Source organism: Apteryx mantelli, chromosome 9, assembly GCF_036417845.1.
Source record: "Apteryx mantelli isolate bAptMan1 chromosome 9, bAptMan1.hap1, whole genome shotgun sequence".
Classification (NCBI taxonomy): Eukaryota; Metazoa; Chordata; class Aves; order Apterygiformes; family Apterygidae; genus Apteryx; species Apteryx mantelli.
Window position 1 is genome coordinate 14,044,067 of NC_089986.1, and position 21,903 is coordinate 14,065,969.

At 44.9% G+C, this 21,903-nt stretch overlaps 1 protein-coding gene across 1 annotated transcript in view; it reads left to right on the top strand.

The window, feature by feature from the left end:
• Nucleotides 1–2,445: 2,445 nt before the first annotated feature.
• TP63 (tumor protein p63) overlaps nucleotides 2,446–21,903 on the top strand; it is a 111,123-nt gene continuing 91,665 nt past the window's right edge. Inside the window, exon 1 of the mRNA XM_013959222.2 lies at nucleotides 2,446–2,507. Coding sequence (XP_013814676.1) covers nucleotides 2,446–2,507 — 62 coding nt within the window. The remainder of the gene's footprint in view (nucleotides 2,508–21,903) is intronic.

Below are 21,903 nucleotides of genomic sequence, written 5' to 3' on the forward strand. Positions count from 1 at the left end.
AGCTCCTGTTAAGAAGTGGGTGCTGTGGAATTTCATGAGACCAGCCATATTCACGCAGCAGTTTTTCTGTGAGATTTCTGCCTTTTAGGCTGAAGTCTAGCAGGAAACATGCTCTGCCTTTAACAGCAAGCATGAGGTCTCAGCAATATACCCACACTGACTGCAGCAAGGGTCTGAGCCCAGCCTTAAACCTGTGTGTACCTCACCAGCCGGGTGATTTATCCATACTCTTGACATGGGAGCAGACTGAGTCCTGGGGAGGAAGAGCATGGGCATGCTCAGTGCTCTGTGCAGGCCCAAGCTCTCGCTTGCAGGGCCCGAATGGCTTATAGAGAGAGAGGGCTGCTGATCTGTATCTTTTGTTAAAGATGGCTATTCAAAGCCTAGATCAGAGCCAGGCTAGCAGTGTGGACCGAAAGCCCATGCCGGACCGTTGCCTCCCCCTAACGATCTCAGCTGACTTATGTCTCTTGCCTGGGAACGCTTCCTGCCTGGGGAGAGGCACGGCTGTGGCACCAACAGCAGAAGGGAAGAGGATACAGCTGTATCCCTTGGCCGCAATGTGTGCGCACAACCCCTGGCGTGATCCTTCTCTCCCTTCCCTAGCAGAGCCTGGTTTGGACGTCTCCATATTTCCTCCCTGCTGATCCAGGCTACAAGGCTTGGTGTTTACTCTAGGGGTGAAAGGTGCTTGGTATTACTGTTTCTTACAGAGGTCGGGCAGAGGAAGCTGTGCCCAGCAGGGAGAGAGCCCTTAACTTCAGTTAATAAATATGTCCCTCATTTTCAGTCTCTTTTCCTTGGTGAATATCACTTATCATAGCGAAAGCTGCTTGGACTTGGCCAGGGCTCAGCCCTGCGAGTTTACAGGATTCACAATTCACAGATGTTAGGAACTATCAGGCTGAGTGTGGGTGGAGAATGTCAAGTCTGAAATAGCTTCCCTGCCACCCTGGCACAGGCAGCAAAGAAAATGTTTCCACATGACATTCTTCGAACCAAAATTTCCTCCAAGGAAAAGGCAAAAGGGAGAGGGAAAAAAAAAGAGAGACAATCTCTGTCTTCTGAGAGTACTTTTGGCTTTTACTCAGAAGGTTGGTGTTCGTGCTGACATCAGCAAAAAAGATGCACAGCAGGTGAGGTATAGGTCAGCCCCTTCCCCTCTCCCCATATACACAAACATACACGTCTGCTGGAAGATGCAATCTGGTTGGTGCAGAGATACGTGGACGCTATTTTTTCCTGCTGGAATCCATTTTAATTTAGCTCCTGATTCATATTTCATTCATTCTCCAAAACCACAAAACCAGGATAGGTTTACAGCCTGTACTATTTGGATGAGCCATGGAGGGGGGGAAACAAGGGGAACAAAACAGGTTGCTTTCTTGAATTATTATCTGTGATTAAAAAAAAAAAAAAAAAGCCTCTCCCTTTGACTTTTATATTTCTTCCTGAAGATAAATCTGCTTTTCATCTCTGCTAGTTTGTTTTGGTGGATTTGACTTTGTTCTTGTTTTCAGGCTCCTCTTTAGGCTTTAGGGGCCTGAAAAATATGGTTTTTTTTTCCCCCTACTTTTGTTTCTGTAGTGAAGATTCTTGAAAATATTGTACTTTTCCATGTAGAAACCATTCAATTGCTTTAATGTTCTGTAAATGAATTAAAAATTTTCATATCATCTCAATTCTCTTAGGGAAAAAAATAGTTCAAAATATTCGGAGGGAAACATTAACAATTATGTCTGATATTTCTTTTCTTGGGGGGGCAGGAAGGGGAGGCAGAGGAGTAAAAGTTCAGAGTTAAATTTAATTGAGGAATTTCCCCATATTTTGTCATTCAGCTTTTGAAACTGTGACCACAACAGACAGTTTGTGAACTGTGGCAAGAGAGAGAGACTGAAAAATAAAATTTCCCCAGGCAACGTTATGCAGGTATTAGCCACAGAATTGACCAGGAAGGCTTTCAAAGTGAGATGAAATTCAGCACGGGCGCTGCACCCAGCAGAGGAAACTCCAGCCATCTGGAGACAGTGATGACCAGCGGCTACAGCAGTTTGCAAAATCACAGGAGCTGCCAAAATTAAACTGTGAAGTCAGGCGGAAAGGCAACCAATGACCAGCGAGATCAGAAGTTCAGAGATGCCCCAGATGAGCTCCCAACAACAAGTGTGGCTGATGTACACCAAAGTTTATTAAGGATGTTGAGAGGAGGGGAAAATATCCGTGCAGAAGATGCCCAGCTGGCGAGGAGTGACTGGTGGTGATGCTCAGGTCACTTGATGAATCCCATTGGCCAAGTCCCTGGGAGATCCCACCCATTTGCAAGTGTAAAATAAATCTCTAAAGTTGTATCTCGTGTACCACTTGACCTTATTGCTTTTAGCCTGCTGGCTTTATATATATTTATTTATTTAGTTTTGTTTGTGCCCAAAGAGGGGCTCGAAGGAAATGAATTTTGAAGCAGCACCTTTCACCACCTTGCAGTATTACCCTGATCCCTGCATCCAGCGGTGAGTCTTTGAGCGTGACGTAACTCTCCTATCGCAGATTTGATCTGAGTGTCTTGTGTAATTGTTAACTTTTCTGCTATCGTCCAGCGGCAGCTGGGCTGCACGCGGAAAAAATGTGCCACTCTCTTCATGCTCAGTGGAGCTTATTATTATTTTTGGCTTTCTAACAGGTTACTGTTTAATTATAGGCATCCGTTTAAGATATCACCCTTTTCCTCTTTGGCATTAGAGAAAAATATATGATAAATAACATGAAAGCTGATAGTATCTTTTCCCTGTGTTTTGGAGTAGGTTGTTACTCTGTGCTTTGGGAAGTGTAAGAATGGCTTTAGCTTTATATAGTGTGTTTATTTGTTCCTTTAAATGAAAAAGCTACTGAAAAGAATAGGAACTTAATTATAAAGCTTTGAGATTTGGGAACTTAAAGGATAAACAAATAATTTAAAAGATCCAGAGAAGAGAAACTCTTTGCCTTCCTTCTAAGATAGAACATGGAGAGTATTTTTTAATTCTGTTTAACAGTCAACATCGGAGCTTAACAACCACTCTTATTTTAGCTTTGTTGTTAAGCTGAGTTTTATAACTTTCCAGCAGATAAAAGAGCCTGTCCGCATGAGGTATCACTGTATCACATTGTCAGTTTGTTTGTTTCTCCCAATAGGAGATACTATATTTAAGCATGTAAATGACATGTAGGTGGTATTTTTCCAGTCGTAAAGTTTGGAGAGGTGAAATCCTTTTAGCACAGTCACTTGTCGAGCTACTTTAAGGCTAGTTTCTAGGGACATTTCAAAAAAGCCCTGGCAAGTCATAGTTTCTCACGAAGGCAGCTGATCCTCAGAAGGGTTAACTCTTAACTCATCCCGCGGCGCTGGTGCTCAGTGAAGACTGCTTATGTTGCATAGATGTCTGCTGAAGACAGAGCGTGGTTACTGTCACCCAGCCTAGAGGATTACAGACAGCTTTGTGGTCTCTTTTTCATTAATATTAATTTGTCACAATGCTTCTTTTTCTTTTCCCTTCCTCCTTAGTCTGCTCACACTGCCATGTGCTCAGTGCCACCCCGGCAGCATGACAATCCTTGCAAGTAGCGTGGAAATCTGGCAGCGAGGAGGGGCCGAGTTTGGGGCAAGCAGGGGGTGGAGGGGAAGAAGAGAAGGAGAGCTGGGAAATAGCACGCGGTCCTTGGCTGCAAGCGCTGCCTCGGCTGAGGAATGCGGGACGGAGCAGGGGGTATTGGTTTCCCCTGCGAGACCTGCCACCGCGCGGTCTGCATGGCTGCGCAGACGCGCCGAGCCAAGCGCTTGTCCCTGCTAAATCCCCACGGCTCAGCTAACTTCGGTGGGGGATGTGCGTGCCCCCAGGAGAGCAGAAATACAATAGCGGGGCCCACCTGGGAAGGCGGATTTTGCCTGGCAGCAGCGGGCTCTTTTAACAGCCGAAGAAGATCCAATGGCTGGAAGCCAAAGCTAGACAAATTCCAAACAGAAAAGAACAAAACCAAATGGAAAGCCCAAAGATGGACTGGGAAGGATAGGACAACTTCCCAGGCCCAGTGAGCTCCTGCCAGTCCTGTTCTTGGACTCAGGATGGGCACTCTTTGTAAAAAACATGCTGCTGCTCAGGCAGAAAACCTGCCTGACGCAGGAAGCGTAGAATGAGATTCCCTTGACTGTATTCTGTAGAACTGACTATTGCAATGGCTGTTTCTTGCCTTGAAATCTGTATCCTCCAGCAAATCATGCCTTCCACCAGATATGCTGGTCCTTGTTCTATGCTTTAAGAGCATGATGATTTTTTTGTTAATGACTGTTGTAGTGCGGGAAGCTTCAGGACAGCTTGGAACAGATAGTTTGTGACATCTCTGTCGTAAAAATGGATTGAGATTTGGCTTAGAGTAATAATGCAGCTCAGCTGTTTTGCATGTCTGTTTACATGAACTGAGAGTGGCACTTGTCCAGTTATTAGTGGCTATGCTTTGCATGGTCGAAATCAGCTGAAAGTTGGTCCCAGAGATAATTTTCTCAGTTTGAAGACATAGAGACTCTTAAGCTTTAAAATCCATCAGCTGAGTATTTTTCATGATGTGCTGGGTGATTTTCTGACTGATTTAACAAAATTGAACAGTTTCATAATTGCATTTATTTTACACAGATGATTGAAACATTTTGCTTTGATGTAGTCAAAACTACATTTAGCTAATATCAGTGTGCTGATAAACATTTAGCTAATAGTGTGCTTCTTTTCAACTTTGGCTCTATTAATATAATCTTCTTTATATTATTTTAGATAGTAAAAATCTAAACAGCAAACTGATAACATTGAGCTGAAGCATGCTGACTTTATCTTAAACACCAAGAGTGAAAAGGGTCAAAAGCTCTGTTAAAAGGAGGGAGACAAGGGGGGATTCATGCAGATATCCCTTTAGGTCAATGCCTTGTTCCCATCTGATCCTTGCAGCCATATGGGCTTCCTTACCGAGTTGGAGATGGAGGTCACTGTGAGTTATTTAACTCAAGATGATTCCTAGGAGCCACTGTATGATATGGAGGGGACAGCAGCAGGTTGGGGCCCTGATCCCCAGGTCTGAAACTTTCCTTTACCATTTAGCACTGAAGGTTGTGGCTTAGACAGATTTGCCCCCTGCTTTCTTCATTGCTTTATCTATTAGTCTCTCCCGCATCCGGCCTACCGCACACTCCCAAGGTGAAGAGATTATCTAAAACATTTCCCCTAACAAGAGGTGAACACAGACAATGCTTAGTAGTGTTAACCAAAGTGCCATTATAATGCTTGTATACTTGCTGCCTGTCATTTCACAGTAGAGAAATTATCTATGTGCTACCATTATGGTATGTCCAAACACAGTAATTCAGTGCCACAGGCAAGGAAAAAAAAAAAAAAGCCAGGTCCTTCATTCTCAGTGCTGTGCTTTATGGCTTAGGCCACTCTTGCATCTGTCTTAACAACTTTTGCCCCATCCCTCTCATTTAGGCTATTTACATTGTAGTTAGTGTGACCATCAAAACAGAAGCACCCCTGCATCACACAGAAAGACAGACAGCTCTGCTAGGATACAGGATAGTAATCTCCTTCCTTGTTAGCCCCACATCTTGCTGTGGGCGCTGAAGTTCAGCAACTGGAGATGGCAACCCAGGCGGGAAAAGGGCTGCTGGGCCCTGAATGGGACAGGCATCCCTGCGCAGAAGCGAGGGACAGACAAATAGCACATTAATATCTGAAGTGAGCTTGGAAAGGCACATCGCTGAGTTGGCTCATTTTTTTCCTTCTGGATAGAAAGACCTAAGAGATGCCTTACCTCAACAACAATGGAGTTAAACAAAAGCCTTAGAGTTTTTCTACTTCTGCTTCTCTTTTGAAGGGATTCATGTGAAATCCCCCAAAACAGCGATAAAGCAGGCTCTGCACTTGACTCCTGGGCCTGGGAAGGGTCAGCTGTAAGGACAAAAGGGCCTTCATTGAAGTGCCAAGTCACTGACCCCAGTGAACTACTTGTTTGGATGGTACCGTGTGAGCTGGAGTTCATCCTGTGCTGCAGAAAACCTAAGCGAGCTCTGAGTCATAAAATGACCTAGCTATCCGAAACGGGCGGGATTTCCACCTTCCTAGCTGCAGTTGAAAGCCACTAATGTAAAATGAAGAAGGCACTGTAATTATGATCAAAGTCCAACTCCTGAAAGCTATGTAATTAGTCTCTCTCTCCAAAGCCCCTTTTTTCAGCTAATGTCTGCTTGGGGGAGTGATGTTTACAGATAAGTTACTTGTGCTTTTGGAAATAATGGTCATTAGGCTGTGTTTTACCTAGGAGCTCTGTGCTTTTGGAGCCGTGAAGAAAGCACCTGTTAGTGCAACGGATTAAGGTCCTGCCTGCCTTGTCTGCTTGCTGCTTTCCCTGTACCCGGCCTAATTGATGGCCTCAAAATTTCTGATCACTGGTGTTTTGAAGGCATTCTCTGCGGCTTGCTCCTCCCTTTTGAATGAAAGAGCTCTCGCACAAACTGCTTTTTCCTCTTTCATTTCTGGATTTATATTCTCAGCGTGATATGGCCCAGCCTTGCAAATCTCACTAATAACATAGGCTTGAGGAACAACCCTTAAATCCTCTGGTCCCTGTGGGATCTGTGCCAGAAACTGGGTCCCTCTGATGTGTGTTGTGGGTTTGGGCAGTCCCCTCCCCCCCCCCAAAAAAAAACAAAAAACAAAAAACAAACAGTTATGTTCAAAATCCATTTGTAAAAGAGGATGAGGGAACCTTTCTGTAAGAAATGAGTTGGGGGGAATGAAGGAAGGGGAGGGAAATAGGGGTTGGTACCATCATCTGGTGGATGATGCATCTGGGTGGATTTCAGTGATCAGAGCCTACTTCAAGCCGCCCAGAACTCCTGGGTTTGGAGGGGGTCTTTCCTCGGAAGTACTGCATGTGTCACTTCATCTTTCTTCTTGGGTTCCTGTACCTATAAAATGGGGCTGGCAAACGGACTGCAATTATCAGATAGGAATGTTGCCAACGTTAATGCTCGCAATGCAGCACAAAGGTGAAAAACCCTCTGTACAAAGTGCTCGTTATTACTATTAGGAAGTAATAAAACTGCAGATTTCCTTGCTCTGTGCTGGAAGGCGGCGCTTGCAGGAGAAACGTGCTGGCTGGGCAGTGGCAAGCAGTGCACTGCATCCCTTCGTGCTCGTGAGTCAATCGTTGTCCAGCAGGAATTCTAGCGTAAGCAGTTCTCCTTTCACTTTGATATTAGCTAGGTGGTATCAGGACAGAGCATTATTTAAGCAGGAATTCAGTGTAATATCTTACAGAAAAGCTAGTGTTACACCCTGTATGCTGGGCTCTACAGAATACTTGCTTTCAAGCAACTGCTCTCTTTTCTCTTTCCTCATATTTCCTGGGCTGAATAATAACCTAACTCCTGCCATGACAGAGTTGACATGTCTAATCTGCCTTCATCTTCACGACGGGAGCCCAGACTTGCCATGTTAGCAGAAAGACCTGAACCCAAGGGGATAGACAGATGACTTGGTGTATAGAGCTATTTGCAGGAACAGCCAGTGATACAGCAGGTACTTTCCAAAGACTCAGAGAAGGGACAGAAATTGTTCTGAGCTGCTCATGGTGTGCTCAGAGCTGCTGGTAACTTCTGGGGAAGCAGGGCTGGCTTCACTCCAAAAAAAGGAAAAATTGAGGGGAGAAAAGGGGATGCTTTTTTTCTTGGCCTCAGTGTGCTTTCCTGTGTCTGTGGAAACAGCGGTTGCTCTTGTTGTCGTGCTCTCACCGTTGGGAGAAACCCAACTGGAGCCAGATTTGCATGAAGGTTCAGCATTCGGTGCCTCAAGCCCAGTGGAGAACTGTTGTAGCTGTCACAGTGGGGCTCTGTGGGGGGAAGAGCTTTTCAAAGCAAGTCCTCCTCCTCCTCCTCCTCCTCCTCAGAGCCTTGCCATGGCCTCCCCAGCCCAGCACAGCTCCGTGGGTGACCGGCGTGCTGGCTGTGCTCGAAGATGCCCACTCCACACCTTGCTGGGGAAATGTTCTCCTCGGGGCAAGGAGGGAGCCCAGAGGGACAGCACGAATGCTGCAGACTGAGTCACAGTGTCTGCTTCTGCCTGACCGTGTACTTATTTTATTTTTGAAGTCTGTTCTTTGGTCTCTCTCCTATTCTTGTAGCTCAATCTCATGAGAAGATAGGAATAGAAGATAAGATCTTTGCAAAACATTGCTCAGTCTCTTCTTAGTAATTCAATAAATCATCTTTAGTTCTTTTAACTCATCTTTTTTTACGGCAGATTCCCCGCAATCTGCCTGTCCCCTTACTGTCCTCTTCCGTTTTGCCCCTGCTGGACCTCTTCATTCTGTGTCAGAGATGTGGTTTTGCCAAGGATGCTGCTGCCCTTTCACAGTCATTGCAGAAGACAGTGCATTTCTCTTCTTCTCTGCAAGACTGCACAGACTCCTCTGAGTGCCATAAGAAGATACTTGTCTGCTTGGAGGTCCTTTTAGTGCTGCTTGAAGGATTAAAGTGGAACTGAATTGACCGTTTTCTGTTTTTCCTAGCTCTCAAAGGACTGGAAGGATAGTACGTGAAGTCTCTCATGTGGTCCTTTTTACTTTGAGGCGAGAATACCTTATTCACAGGATCTCTCTCAGCTTCAACTTCTAGAAAAGCCGAAGAGATTAAAGAATCAAGTTCTCAATAGCTCATCTGTTTAGATATGTTGAGGGTGTTCATGATACATGCTATAAACATAATCCCCTGCTGATTTGCGTGGTACGTCCCTGCTGCAAGCTAACTCGCTATGGCTTCTCTCAACAGGCACAAGGATTTATGGCCTGATAAAGATCAGAAGGGCTCAGCTTTGATTTAGGGAAAAATAAAATCCTTTTGAGTTCAACAAGTGGCCCAGTGGGTGCTGAGTGCTTATAAAAAATTGTCCATAGGTGTCACAAGGGACAGGGGTAAGGAGGGGGTGTTGTTTTCTGGTTGAGGAAGAAACCGGGGAAATTTGGGTCTTAATTTGATGCCTTCCCAACAACCTGAGCCCTGTAGGGAAGCTGCTGAGTTCTATGTGATGAACACCTCTGTGTGCCTGCCCCTTGTTTTCAAAACCTTTTGTGATACAACTATAAAAAAGAAAACCCAGGCTAGTTTTGCACTTCTGTGAAAGCCATCCTGGGCACTTTGGAGTCTGGGTGGGAGCCAGTGGTTACAGCTCCATAAAAATTATGACTTCTATTTAATTTAAAAGCTTTTCTTTTCCCTCTCCTGTGCATATGCATTGGGACAGAGCAGCAAGAGCCCCTCAATCCCTTTCAAATTACACAGGTATTATGGACCTGGTTCGCACTTGTGCTAAGGTGCATGAAAACAGTTAGGTATGTAGCTTCACCTGAGTGTCCAAATCACTTAGGCAGTTTTAAAACTATCAAGTATCTGACTGTCCTATGTCTTTGCAAATCAGTCTTTTGTGTTTAAAATTGGTAACAATGTCTGCTTAGGAAACATATTGTTATTTTCTTGGAACTCATGGATAAGAGATTTGTCCACAGCTACTTATTAAACTCCTTGGGAAAGCCCTATGCCAAAATTTTTGGGGTCACTTTTGCCATTTAAGACAAAATGGGACAGGAGAGAAGACTCGAGGAACACAGCACAACATACTAAATCCAGGAATTATTCTTTGAAACCTGGGCCATGGCACAGGGAGGAACAAAGTCAAGAGGACTGGCACCTTGGATCCCACTGAAATCAGTGGGATGAGATGAATCTGACTTCCCAGGGAAACTGGGTGTTGAGGTGACAAGTGGCTCTGGAGTGGAGCAAAGCCACCCTCAGTGGCATGTGTGTTGACAGGCTCATGGAGGGGGGCAGTCAGCTTAGAGAGGGGCCCTTTTTCTGTCTTTCTCTGATGTTTTACCAGTATTGATGAGTAATGTTTATGGAAAGATGTGCTGCCCACTACGTTCAACAGCTGCAGGAGTCATAGATCCAGCAGCCACGTTCACTCACGGTTTAGTGCTCTGCTGAGAGGAACTTCTTTAGCATTTTTGTTATCTTTACTTATTGGGACAAAGTTTCTCCCTTCAATCAGTGTTTCTGCCAGATAGTGTGTGTGTGAGAGAGAAAGCCCTTGAAATATTCTCATGAAAATAACAACAAAAAAAAAAGTGTTATAATAATTGAAATGGTTTGGGATTATTTTTGAGGTGCTGTAGCACATGATCAAAATTGAAATAATCAGAAGTAATATGTTCATTATAATATCTTTCTGAGGACTGTCTGACCAGATCTGTTGATAATAGGTAATACCCTTCAATCTGTTTGTATAGCTTCATGAAAACATCTATATCTGTTCCTAGGGCTTACTTGTGCATTCTTGGTGCCTGTTTGTAATGACTTCTTATCATGTAGCACTCTATCTCCCTGTAGGATTTTGCTACTGAGTAATCTCCTATTAGGTGTTTGAATGGCACAGGTGGTCTGATGTGTTAAACAGTGACGCACACTAGCAGGGGGAATTCGGTTAGTGCATGGAGCTATAAAGAGAACAGCTACTTCTATGAGTGAGAAGGGGGAAACCCTGCAGTAAGTGATTGGGGTTCAATAGGCTCTTGCAACATAAAAGTAAGTCAACTTGCAAAACCTTGTCCTGGGAGGAGGCTTCAATGCCTGTCTTGTTTAGCAATGCTCGCCTACCACTGAGTTGCTGCATGCTAAAAAAATTGCATGGAAAGAAGCGCGTAATGTGCTGCTGCACTGGACTTTTCAGGAGGCGGCTGCTCAGTTGTATATTCAGAGCTGCGGGGCTGCTGCACCTGCTGTCACTGTAGACTATAAAGTGACTGTGATAGCTGTGAAATCTCAGCTTTGCTGGCTCTGAGCATTAATGTGGGCATTAGGTACCCAAATACCACAGAATTAAAAATCATGATGTTAAATAACAAAATTCCTTTACATTTTCTTCTAACTTTTGTTGTTCAGATTTGCAAGTTATCCTCTTAAAAATATATAGGCTAGAAACATCATTCTTGTTTCTCATGGAATTTGAGACACTGATCTGTTCGCAACACTCCAGAAGCTAGTGCTTTCAGATAGTCACATCACAAACAAAATCATAAACCACATTAGGTGGCAATGTATTGATAAAACTATAAGGAGCCAATCCTGTAATTTCTTAACACCAGGCATAGTTGCAAAAGCGAAGTTATTATGAGCACTCCAAGTAGCATTCCCTTACACACTAGCACTGTTTCTGATAAACAATTCACTTGTTATTGTCTTCCAAGACTATAATCTGCTCTTAATTCTTTGTCCTTCCTCTATTGTCTTTCAGCTATTTTGTGACAAAAAATAAGAATACTTACAAAAATCTTCCTCTGAGAGAAGGATTCTCTGTCCTTGGGCTTAGCAATAGCTGGCCTGCCATGTAGGTGCTACATGCTGAAGGATGTAGGCATCACCATATTTAGTAAAGACTTTATTTTCCCATAGAAGTATCGTTGATAACAGGAGCTGAGAATGGAAGTTATTTTTTGGCCTTCAAAGCACATTGGATTTCAGCAGGTTGGCTGTGGGGGAAACAAGTGGTAACTTCAACCAAATTCACAAATTCAAATCACAGGACTTTACACCTAACATCTGCTTTGCTGGCGTTTCAGTTTTGCATTTTGAGAATTATTTACTGACACACAGGATGTTGCTCTTTATAGTTTCCTGCTTCTAATGAGTTTGGGGGGTTTTCTGCATTATTATGACGATTTATTTGAAATTTTTGTAAAATTCAACTGTTCTGAGAAAGTATGACAGAGGGACTTTAATAAAGCATCCTGATCTGTTCACAGAGAAAGGAATTTGTGTAACTAAACAATAAAGCTGCTTTTTGAAGAGTAGGAGCCTAGGGGAGCCAAGAGTCTTACCTGGCTCAACTCAAAATGTCAGGAGGCAATCTGAGACCTTTCTGTCCTAAAAAGACCATGGATTTCATATTCACTGTCTGGGGAATCTGGTCCTCTCTTCTCTAATTATATTTATGTGACTAAACATCCTGCCAGGTATGATATCCCAGGGCTGCATGGACTTCTCCTGCTTTGCTTCCTCCTTGGTCGGGTGGCAGTGTTGAGACCCATGCGGGATGTCCCCTCACCAGCCTCTCTCCCTGCTGCCTCCTCATGATGGCTGAATTTGGAGAACGTCTGTCCTGGATGACCTGGGACAGCAGCAGTTCGGCACCCACCACTTGGTGTGCTGTGGGACCCCATGCCTCTCCAGGGGAATATCTGCAGCACTCCAAGCACTCGAACAAGCAGATCCTGCATGTTGTTTGGAAGGCCTTGGAGGGGATGGAATCCGATTCCCTCACACATCAAAAATGCTCAAATCTCAGCAGGTTTAAAAGAAATTCTGTGCTGGGTGGAATGTGTTAGTGTCCTGGAGAACATATTCTCTTAACACTGCTCGTAGTGACACAGTGTAAGCAGGGAAAAGCCACTTGCAGGTAACCTATGCCAGGCTTTTTACAGAGCTTAAAGCCTTCTGCAGGGACTCCAGCATGAACAAATAGTGCTGCAAGCACAAGCAGAAACGAAAATGCTGTGCGCCTTTCTGCCATGTCTCAGAGCCTGGGTATTCGCATTGATTTAGGTCAAAAGAACACACTAAATTCAGTGGTTTCAATTGTAGCAGAAATGGGAGGGAGATGAACGCTGCGTATCTGATTGTATTTTCCTCTGGAGGGTTTTGGAAGGCTTTAGTGCTGGTGAAAGGTTTGGAGGAGATTGACATGAGGATTGAAATTTCCCTACCAGGAAGAACAGACATGGAGCCCCTTGCTCTCTCTCCTGCTGGCTGGCCACCCCGATGGGGACATTACCAGCAGCGGTGCCTGGTGCAGGAGGGCTCAGTTTAGCCCATTACAGAGACCAATTCTTAGAACTGAGTTCTTGGAGCACTTCGATCCTCAGCTACAAAGCTACTGTCAGCACCTAAATCCCAGGGACACAGAGGAGGGTTGGACACCTGGGGACCTGAGGGGATGTTTGCTGTGTTTACCTGGTTTTCAGAGTCCATCATCACACACTGGGAATAGTCACCACTTTCTCCAATAAGAATCTGAGTAATATGCAGAATGAGGCATATGTGCACATCTCCGTGTGATCAGGAGTGGCTGAATGCTGCACTGAGTCTTTACAGCCTCCGAGGAGTTGTCTTGGAAGGGCTGTATGTAAATGTACCATATCTAATACAGTTCTTCAAGCAGTTTCCATACACCACATCTCCATGTGTATCTACCATTAAACAGAGGATGATGTGCTTAAAATGACCTCTTATTTACTTAAGCGGACACTATCTGTATACCACAATCTGCAACATGTAAATTGGCAGTATGAGAGTTCCTCAAATGATGTTCCATCACTGTATTCCCTGAGAAGTGCTGAGCTCTGGCTTCATCTCTGCATGCATGAGCATTAAGATGAGATTGTTGTTGGATTCTGACTGCATCTTTTAAAAGAGGTGCAAATTAAGTTTTTCTGTGGTTTAACCCTGTTACTCTTTGAGGGAAATACTGCAAAAGTTTTGCTCCCTAAGTTGTAACAGTTGCTCTTTAATCCTCATAATCTCATTTTTATGTTAACAAACAAACCAGTCAGGAACCCAGACAGAGCTCCCAGGCAGCTGCCCAGCACAGTAAGTGTCCCTCATTTGGAGGCCTGGCCATGCTCATGGTGGACTCATGATGTAGGTGTTTTCTCTCTGTTTTGCTGGGTGGTGTGCTGACTGCAGCTGGCACTCACTCAGCTGATGCACAGTGCTTAGGAAGGGGTGAGCTTGAGACATTTGGCGGACTACAGGAAGCTCAGCCCAGATGATGCCTAACTTGTCCATGCTACATAAAATGAGAAGTTGGACTCAAATGCGCTCACAGTTATTTCCTCTCCAGACAGCTCCAGAGCTCAGGTCAACACCATGTCTGAAAACGTGCTTGCATGCAGATAAGGGATAATGCATAAACCAGACCTTGAACACAGGCCAGACTAGCAGTGTGGGTGTAACCAGTGTCTTTATTTGCTGCTAGACTATGGCTGCAAGTGGAACTTTTTTGTTATTTTTTTCTAGCTTTGGCCTCTTTCAGAGTCTTACAGTATCTAATTAGAGCCTGTTCCAGACACCTTCACTAACTTTCTGAAGCTCTGATGCACTTGGTTGAATTATTTTATCATCTGGAATAAATACAATAATTTCTCCTTCTGTGTTGTGGTCTCTGTATTGGTGTGTTGCAGGTAGACTGGTGAAACTTGAGAGATGCTGGTTGCACTGAGTACTGCAAAACTTCAGGAGACAATAGCTAGAAGAGGGAAAGCCCAGGCGTCCTCATTTCCTGTGGGAAATATCGAAAGCAAGCTCTTTGTGAAAAATGGATCTCAGTGAACTGCTGTAGATATTGTTATTGGGTAAACGCTGTGCTCACAGAAAAATTACTGATGAGCAAAGCTCAAAAGGGGGAAGTTGATTCAAAAGGTCTCAGCAAAGCCAGATTTCTGACCATTGCCTCTTCAAACTTTTCAGATTTCCATATCAGGTACCTAAAATCACCACAGACCAGTAGCGATGGCACTGGTGAAGGCCTGTAGTAGCTGTATTGTGTCATGACCGTATCCTCCTGAAGATGACCTAGCACAATCTCATATCTAGTTTTGTTTTGTTTTTTTTTTTTTAATTTCATGTTGCTGCAGAGATCTAGATAACTAGAAAGGAGATAGATGTTTTAGTCTGCTTTAAGCATTAAACACCTACCTCTTCCCTCCTCCTCCACGAAAGAGCGACTTGACAAAACAGCATAGTCTCCTTGTGCAGCACGGTGCAATGACAGAGATCCCTGGATCTCCTTTTTCCTTGGCTGCTTGTACACATGCTGCTGAAGCACCTGCTGCAAACCATTACTAAAGGTGGATGAGGAATTCGCTGGGCAACTTTGGCACCCAGTAGGCGCCCTAGAGGCACAAAAGATGGTCGCTGTTGTTTTTAACTGTAGCTGCAAACCAGCTGGTTGCAGTGTGAGTGCAGCTGGGAGACAGAGGCTAATGGGTGACCACACCATTTTAAGCAGAGCTCAGCCAGCGGGACACATCCTCAGCGAAGGTCTGTGCTCGGTGTGTTGTATGCTGAATGGGTAGGAGGCATCACCGAATTTGGCTGGCTGTAAGACTCTCAGAGCTGGCTGGCTGCAAAAAGCATTCAGCAAGGCTAAACTTTTAAAGGTAGACCCAAATGGATGTTTTAAGTTGGGTATCTAAAACTGGGCAAATGAAGCTCTTAATGTTTAGACCAAAGTTTGCTTGTTTTGTTTTTCTTATGATAGACCTTAATGTGCTTTGTGGCTTCTGAACTGTTTGCCTGTAAAGTTTATCTTAGAAGACTGAATTTCGAATTTGGCTTAAAAATACCTCAGAATTTTGAAGGCCGGGTCTGGATTTTCCACTCATGTCTCTTTTGAGAAGACTTTCTCACTTACTGTATCAAAAGCTCTCACCTCTACCCGGCAGCTCTGGCTACTCCATCTCCAGATGGTCACTGCTCTTACCCATCTCTGCAAATAGGTGTGGGGAGGGGATTGATTGGAGAGGTGAGTTACAGAATAATACAATTGAAACTGCTAACTTTTTAATTGCCTACTTATTTTTAATGCTTTTCAAAAATGGATTAGGGTTTCACTTTTCTTTTACTATTTACATTTGGAAAATCTCAGGATAATGTTTCCCTGGCAATGTACTGAGTGGGTCTCTGCGGGCTTTACAAAGGTAGTGGTATTGCTATCCTCCAGGAAGGGAAGGGCAAAGATGGAAAGGTCATCCTGCTGCCTGGAGGTTGAGCTGAGGATGGATGGATGTCCTGAGGCCCAGGCTAGCACTCTGACCCTGTGCCTCCCAAGTGGGTTGCTTGGGCTCCTGGGTGGTTTGTTGGGGGTTACACAGGAATCTGTCCCCTAGTCCTGAAAGCATCAATTGCAGAGAGCAGGGGAGCTTCTGGCACAGTGGAAGATATGCTGTGGCAGTGCTTACACCTTGGCTAGAGCTTGGTCTCCCTGCTGAGAAAGGGAGTGGGTGTCTGGGCTGAGCAGAAGGGGAGGGGATGTCCGCGACTGGGTGACGAGGTAGTTTCCAAGGATGGGTGAGAAGGGGAGGGTGGAGAAGGGGGTATCCCAGCTTGAGTGGGAGATAAGAGAGGTCTGGGAAAATTCATGAGATGCTGAAGGAATCATTTTAGGGGAAAAGAAAATCGGAGGTGACTTTGCTTCAGCAAAGACAGGATGATGCCTCTAGTGCTATCTGAGGACCTGTGGATAAAGAAATGCTTCTACTTATTTAGAAGCGGTCACTGTTGTCAGGTTGATAATGATGAGATGTAGATAGCAGATGCTGTGGGTTCCTGGTTTTGCTGGGTTTGCTGAAAATGTTCTGAACGTGCTCTGCTTCCAGGAGCAGTTTGAAGAGGTTTGCAGGAAGCAGGCGAAGCAATGTCCCAGTTGTGAAGCCTTCGTCGGCACAATAGCACTGGGAGCGCAGAGGGAGCCTTTGTCTCCCGGGCGAACTCTGCTGCCGGCCCTGGAGCAGGGCGCTGGAGTGCCGCCCTGTGCTGCGGTGATGTAATGTGCTTTAAGGGGACACTATGAAGCTGAAAATGTTACATCCACTGTGGGCATAGTCACACCCAAGATGACACTAACTGAAAGAAGATAATGAACTGAAAAAAATCCCCCTTGCACTTTTTGGCATGGTGAATTAGGAGGATCATTCTGTGCAGCTAGTTTCACTTTCCTTGGCAGAAGTCAGTTTTGTCCTAGCACTGAAGGCTTGAATAAAAAGCAACCAGAGGCCGGAACCATACCTTCCTCCCCCCTTTCCACTCTGCTCACATACATACACCTCCAAAAAAAGGAATTTAAGTCACAGGGAGCTCAGGATGCACTATTTTAGTAGATTCTAGCAGAACCTAGAGTTTTTCTAAGCAATGTGATCAGCATTTGTCTGAGACAGAATTGCTTTAATTTCTCTGTGTCACATCTCTCAGTTCAAACAGAGCATGAACAACGCAAGTGTAATTTTTCTAGGGAACAGGAAGAAGCTGATAGTCTTTCCTAGACTGGTCTCAAAGGATGCTGAAGGACCCTGGCAGTGCAATAGAGCCCTTCACTGCTGTGATTCACCATTCCTTTCTTGTTTTCCCTTTATCTCCTTGGTTGGTTTATCTCCTTCTCAGAAATCTGGGTTCACCCCAGGGCTGTTACCTTCTTTAGTTTTCTATTGCACATACTGAAGGCTAGCAGTGGTCTAATGCTGCCTTTCCCAGCTCAGCAGGGAGACCTGTGCTTATCTCTGTGCTGCTGGCCCACGTTTCTCCCAGCTGCCCCTTCCCACAATCCGTGCTGCTGCCCACACGTTTTTCAGTGAGATGCAGATCTGAAAAATAAGGGTTCTGGGAAAAAAGGGGAAGAATGGCCATTTGAACTATGAGTGAACATTTTATTCTGTCTCAAAAAGCCCTATATGTTTGTTTTTGTTATTCCTTACATTCGCCCTTCCAAACCCATGCATCCATCACTCTTCATCCAGAGCTATTTCATAGTACTGAGTCACAGAACCAGTGTTGTTACTGAAATTAAATGTGAAGGATTCAGAGAAGTTTCTGAGAATCTAGGTTTTAGAAACTTGAATCTGAAAGGTGGGCTGCACATTTATAGGAGAATACATGCTTGTTAATGCAGCTCAGCAGGCCCTGATTCTGCTGGGATGGGATTCCTGTGAGAAGAGTCTCTCTTGGACTCATGTGAGCCTTGGAATATGGAAATGTGAAAATGGATAGTAAGGTACAGTTCATATTTGGGTATCTGCTTATTTATAAGTAGATACAGAAAGAGGCATAGATACAGGTGCAATACAGATCCCCAGAATTCAACAAAATTCAGCCCCTCGAGAAGGTTGAGGGCCTGCCTGTCTATTCATTGGCTTTAATTTTGGTCCCCCCATTTGGGGCAAAGAACCTGTTTGATTACACAAAGTCTTTAACATGCACTTCCAGGGTGTGCTTTGCCGGACGAGAGTGGCTGACTGTGGCCGTGGGGGATAAGCGTGCTCCACGCTTAGGGGAATTCCAGATGACACTGCCTGCCAGACGCATGCTTGTCCCATGCTGCCAAAGCCCGCTTCCTTCTCTTCTTGCACAGCTGTGTGCTTCATTAGGTAGCAATGTCTACAAATCACTGCAGTGTTAAAACGTAGAGCAGGGGGAATTCCAGCACTGTGAGCACTGCCAAGTTCCTAGAGTTTTAACAGTGCAAACAGAAAAGGAGCCCCCTCCCCACTCGAGAACTAAAAATACAACTAAAACCGAGATTCAGGCAATTAAGTGTAACACTCATGAACTTTAAATTGTTTGTTTACTGTGCCTTTTGATGCTCCTTGATGCATAACTGGAGAAGACAGGGACCAGCATGTGTATTGGAATTGCTAGGGTCGAAGCTGAGACTGCCGGCTTCTTTGCTCTGAAACTTACTCTATTCAACCCATACCCCGTGACGGTATAGGACTAATATACTCACCTATGCATGAATAAATGGCTGTTAAGAGGTAGACAAAGCGTAACTGTTTGAAAGCATTCAGGAAGAAATATTAGGTTTTTAGCCTGGAAATCTGGGTTTGAATTCTACTTCTGCCCTGAACTTTTAGTGTGACTTAAAGCAAGTCACATCATTTCTACAGCCTAGATTTTCACAGTTGGGCATCAGCATTTTGGTGCCTAAAGATAAAAGAGGTTTTGTTTTTGTTCCTCTAGGAAGTGTAGTGCATACTGCACTCGAGGAAATCAGGGCCTTTTTGAATTTATCTAGCTAGACACCCAAAATCACTAGTTACATTTTGAGAAGCACCAGGATGGGACTCAGGTGACCAAGGTTGTATTTCTGGCTGCACAACTGGCTTGCTGAGTAACCATGAGTAATCCCATGACCTCCTGGTGCCTTAGTTTTCCCACAGGTAAAATGGGAGTAATTACTCTGCCTTCCTTTGTAGAGCACTTTGAGAGCTATGAATAGAATGAGCCATATTAGATATCATTATTTAGACATTATTAGTTATTTTTCTGTTCATTTGCAAAATGTGGAAGTGCTTTCCTCATGACAGTAGATGTTCTTCTCTTTGCATCAAGGTTTGCCAAGTGTTTTGCTGACATGATTCTTTAGAGGAATACACATTGTAAAAAAACCCAGCAAAATCTGTAGCCTACAAAGATAAACATTTCTGGCCCCATCTGCTTGTCCACTGTCTGAGGAGTAAAGACCCAGTGATAGAAAGCTGCGCAGAAGAGCAGTGAGAGATGCCTCGGAGGGAGAAGCAGAAAGCAGCATCCTGTGACTTTGGCAACAATCAGAAAAAAACAGTCCAGACCATTTTGCCTGGTCCTACTGTGATCTCTTCTCCCCACAAGGCAGAAAGGAACAGTGCTGATGTGCCATGAAGTTTGCCATCTATAAACCACGTTGTTTCTGAGAGTTCGCACACTGTCGGGGAGAAACGCAAACCCTCAGCCAAAGGTGCCCACCCCAATGGTGCTGAGCTCCTGCAGCTCCGAGGGAGGCTGGAAAAAAGTGGAGGTGCTCAGGTCTCCTGAAACCCAGGCCAGAGACATCACTGAGATGTCTTACTCATCTCTGATTTCTCTACAAAACCTGCTATTGGCCCAGGGGCAGTTCAGAGCATCTAAGCTCCAAGCCTGTTTTGGAAGGGAAACCAAAGAAAACCGTGCTATCTCCTGGCTGTGACAGTCCATCTTACTTTTGCGGAGGTCACCAGACTCAGGCGTGCCCCGCAGCAGCGCTGGGCCAACCCACCTCAGACCCGAGCCCCACATGAGAGCAGGCAGCATCTGCCTTTAAGGTGAGGGCCGGCGGGGAGTGTCTGGGCATGCTCGGCGCCGCAGCGGGCTCTCGCCGTGCCTGCCCGCCTCTCCCGGGGTAAGACGGGCCTCGATGTCGCAGGTTTAGCCCTTTCTTGGGAAGATTGCGTGCACTGAGAGGTGGCTTCTCAGGTGGGAAGCTCCGCTATGTTGCAACAGTCAGTTTAGTGGGGGTTTTTGTCATTGTTTTTCTGGTGTGGAAAGTGGTTTTTTTGTTTGTTTTGGGGTGGGTTTTTTTTTTTGTTCCTTCAGTGTCTTTGATAGGGAGGGAGGGAGGGGAAAAAACGTGGTGAAGAGTAGAGAGCATGTGGTCAGAGTGAGATTTTGGGGGCCGAAAGGCCTCATTCCCTCCTGTGTTCGCGAGGAGTTTTTGCGGTGCGGGGCCGAGTGTCCCCCCACGCCGAGAGCCCCGCGCCCCAGGGAGAGGCAGCGGCCACGCAGGTGGGCTGGTGCTTGCGAAAGGCAAATGCCACCTTCACCAGATTTATTTTCTGTTTTTTTTTTTTTTTTTTTTTTTGTGAAGTTTAACATTTGCCAGCCTCTGGGAGGCTCTGAAGCTGAGTGCTGTGTAGGTACAACTGGAGGGAGGGATGTTGCATTTGCTGTCACCTTTTCCCCGCGATCTTGTTAACCAGTTTAATAGCAACCTGAATCACCTGTGATGCACTTATCCCCTGGTGTGCTGTAATGCACCGCTTCTTGTGAAATGATCAGGAGAAAGCAAAGCAAATGAGTGTGCCTGAGGCTGCGGTCTGCATGGTGAATCTGGAAGAATGCTTTCACCTGGAGTTTAGGCTGTGTTTTTTTTTTTTTTTTTCTTTTTTCCCAGCCTTTGCAAAATAAATAGGATTGAGCTGAGCAAAGATCCTAGTGGGAGATGAAGATTGCTGCTGGTTGAGCTCTGTGTTGTGGTGCAGGAGCTGTGTTGCAGTGCTGTGCTCTTGGTGAGAGGCTTCCTCTCAGAGGGCACTGAAACCATCGTTTCTGATCATTAAAGATCCCCTGGTGATTTTTAAAGGAGTGGGCTCATGGGTGCAATGTCCTATTCAGCTTGCAGTTTGATGGGGGTGATAAATTCCTCTGCAGTAACAAATGGGTGCAGTTAGTGCTCTCTGCTTCTGGCAGCAAGTTGTCTGCTGACTATTTCAGCAGTTAATTAAACATATAGTTTGTGGATTAAGGGTGGACCAGAGAAGATTTGCTATCATGCTTTGTCCCATCGTAGTCAGTAGTTTGGTGCAACAGCCTGTGCTTGGAAGTGTTATTTCCTACAGTGTACTTTGGGATGCGTGGTTGTGAGTAAAAGGGCTGTTGTTTAAATGTCTGTTAATAAAAAAGCTGCCAGGAGGAACAATTCAAGACTTCAGATTTGCAAGCTCCTGCTATCTTGTGAGTAACTTAAGGAGTATTTCACTGAAGTCAGAGAGTTTGCTGATAGAGGAAAAGAACTGGAGGGTTTGCAGTAGTGGAATTTATGCATAGACCTCTTTCAGGTTTTAACTTCCATTTTCTGTAGAAGAGCACATTTGGGCATTTAGGAAACTGTTTAATTGACAGAATCAGTTCCACCAGGTTAAAGGATGCTTGTTAAAGAAAATGGCACCAGGTTTATATTTTATTAAGATCACAGGGAAGGAGACAACTTATCATGCATGCAAGTTTATGCTGAATTAAAGTTAGTTTTCTTGCACTTCTGACAACTCTTTCCTACCTGAGAGCAGGATATACTCAACTAAGTAAAAAAAGCACTGCTCACTGCCTCTGTAATGTTGTAGTCTTCTCACAAGTGCCTTGCATAGGCTGGCTAACTAGCTCTGCAGCTTCCTGTGGAAATGGAGCTGTATAGGTAGGCAAGCTGTTGCAGAGGGCTGAAGGAGTCTCTCAAAATTTGCTTCTGTGAAAGTATTAACAAGGGAACGTCTTTTGTTTGG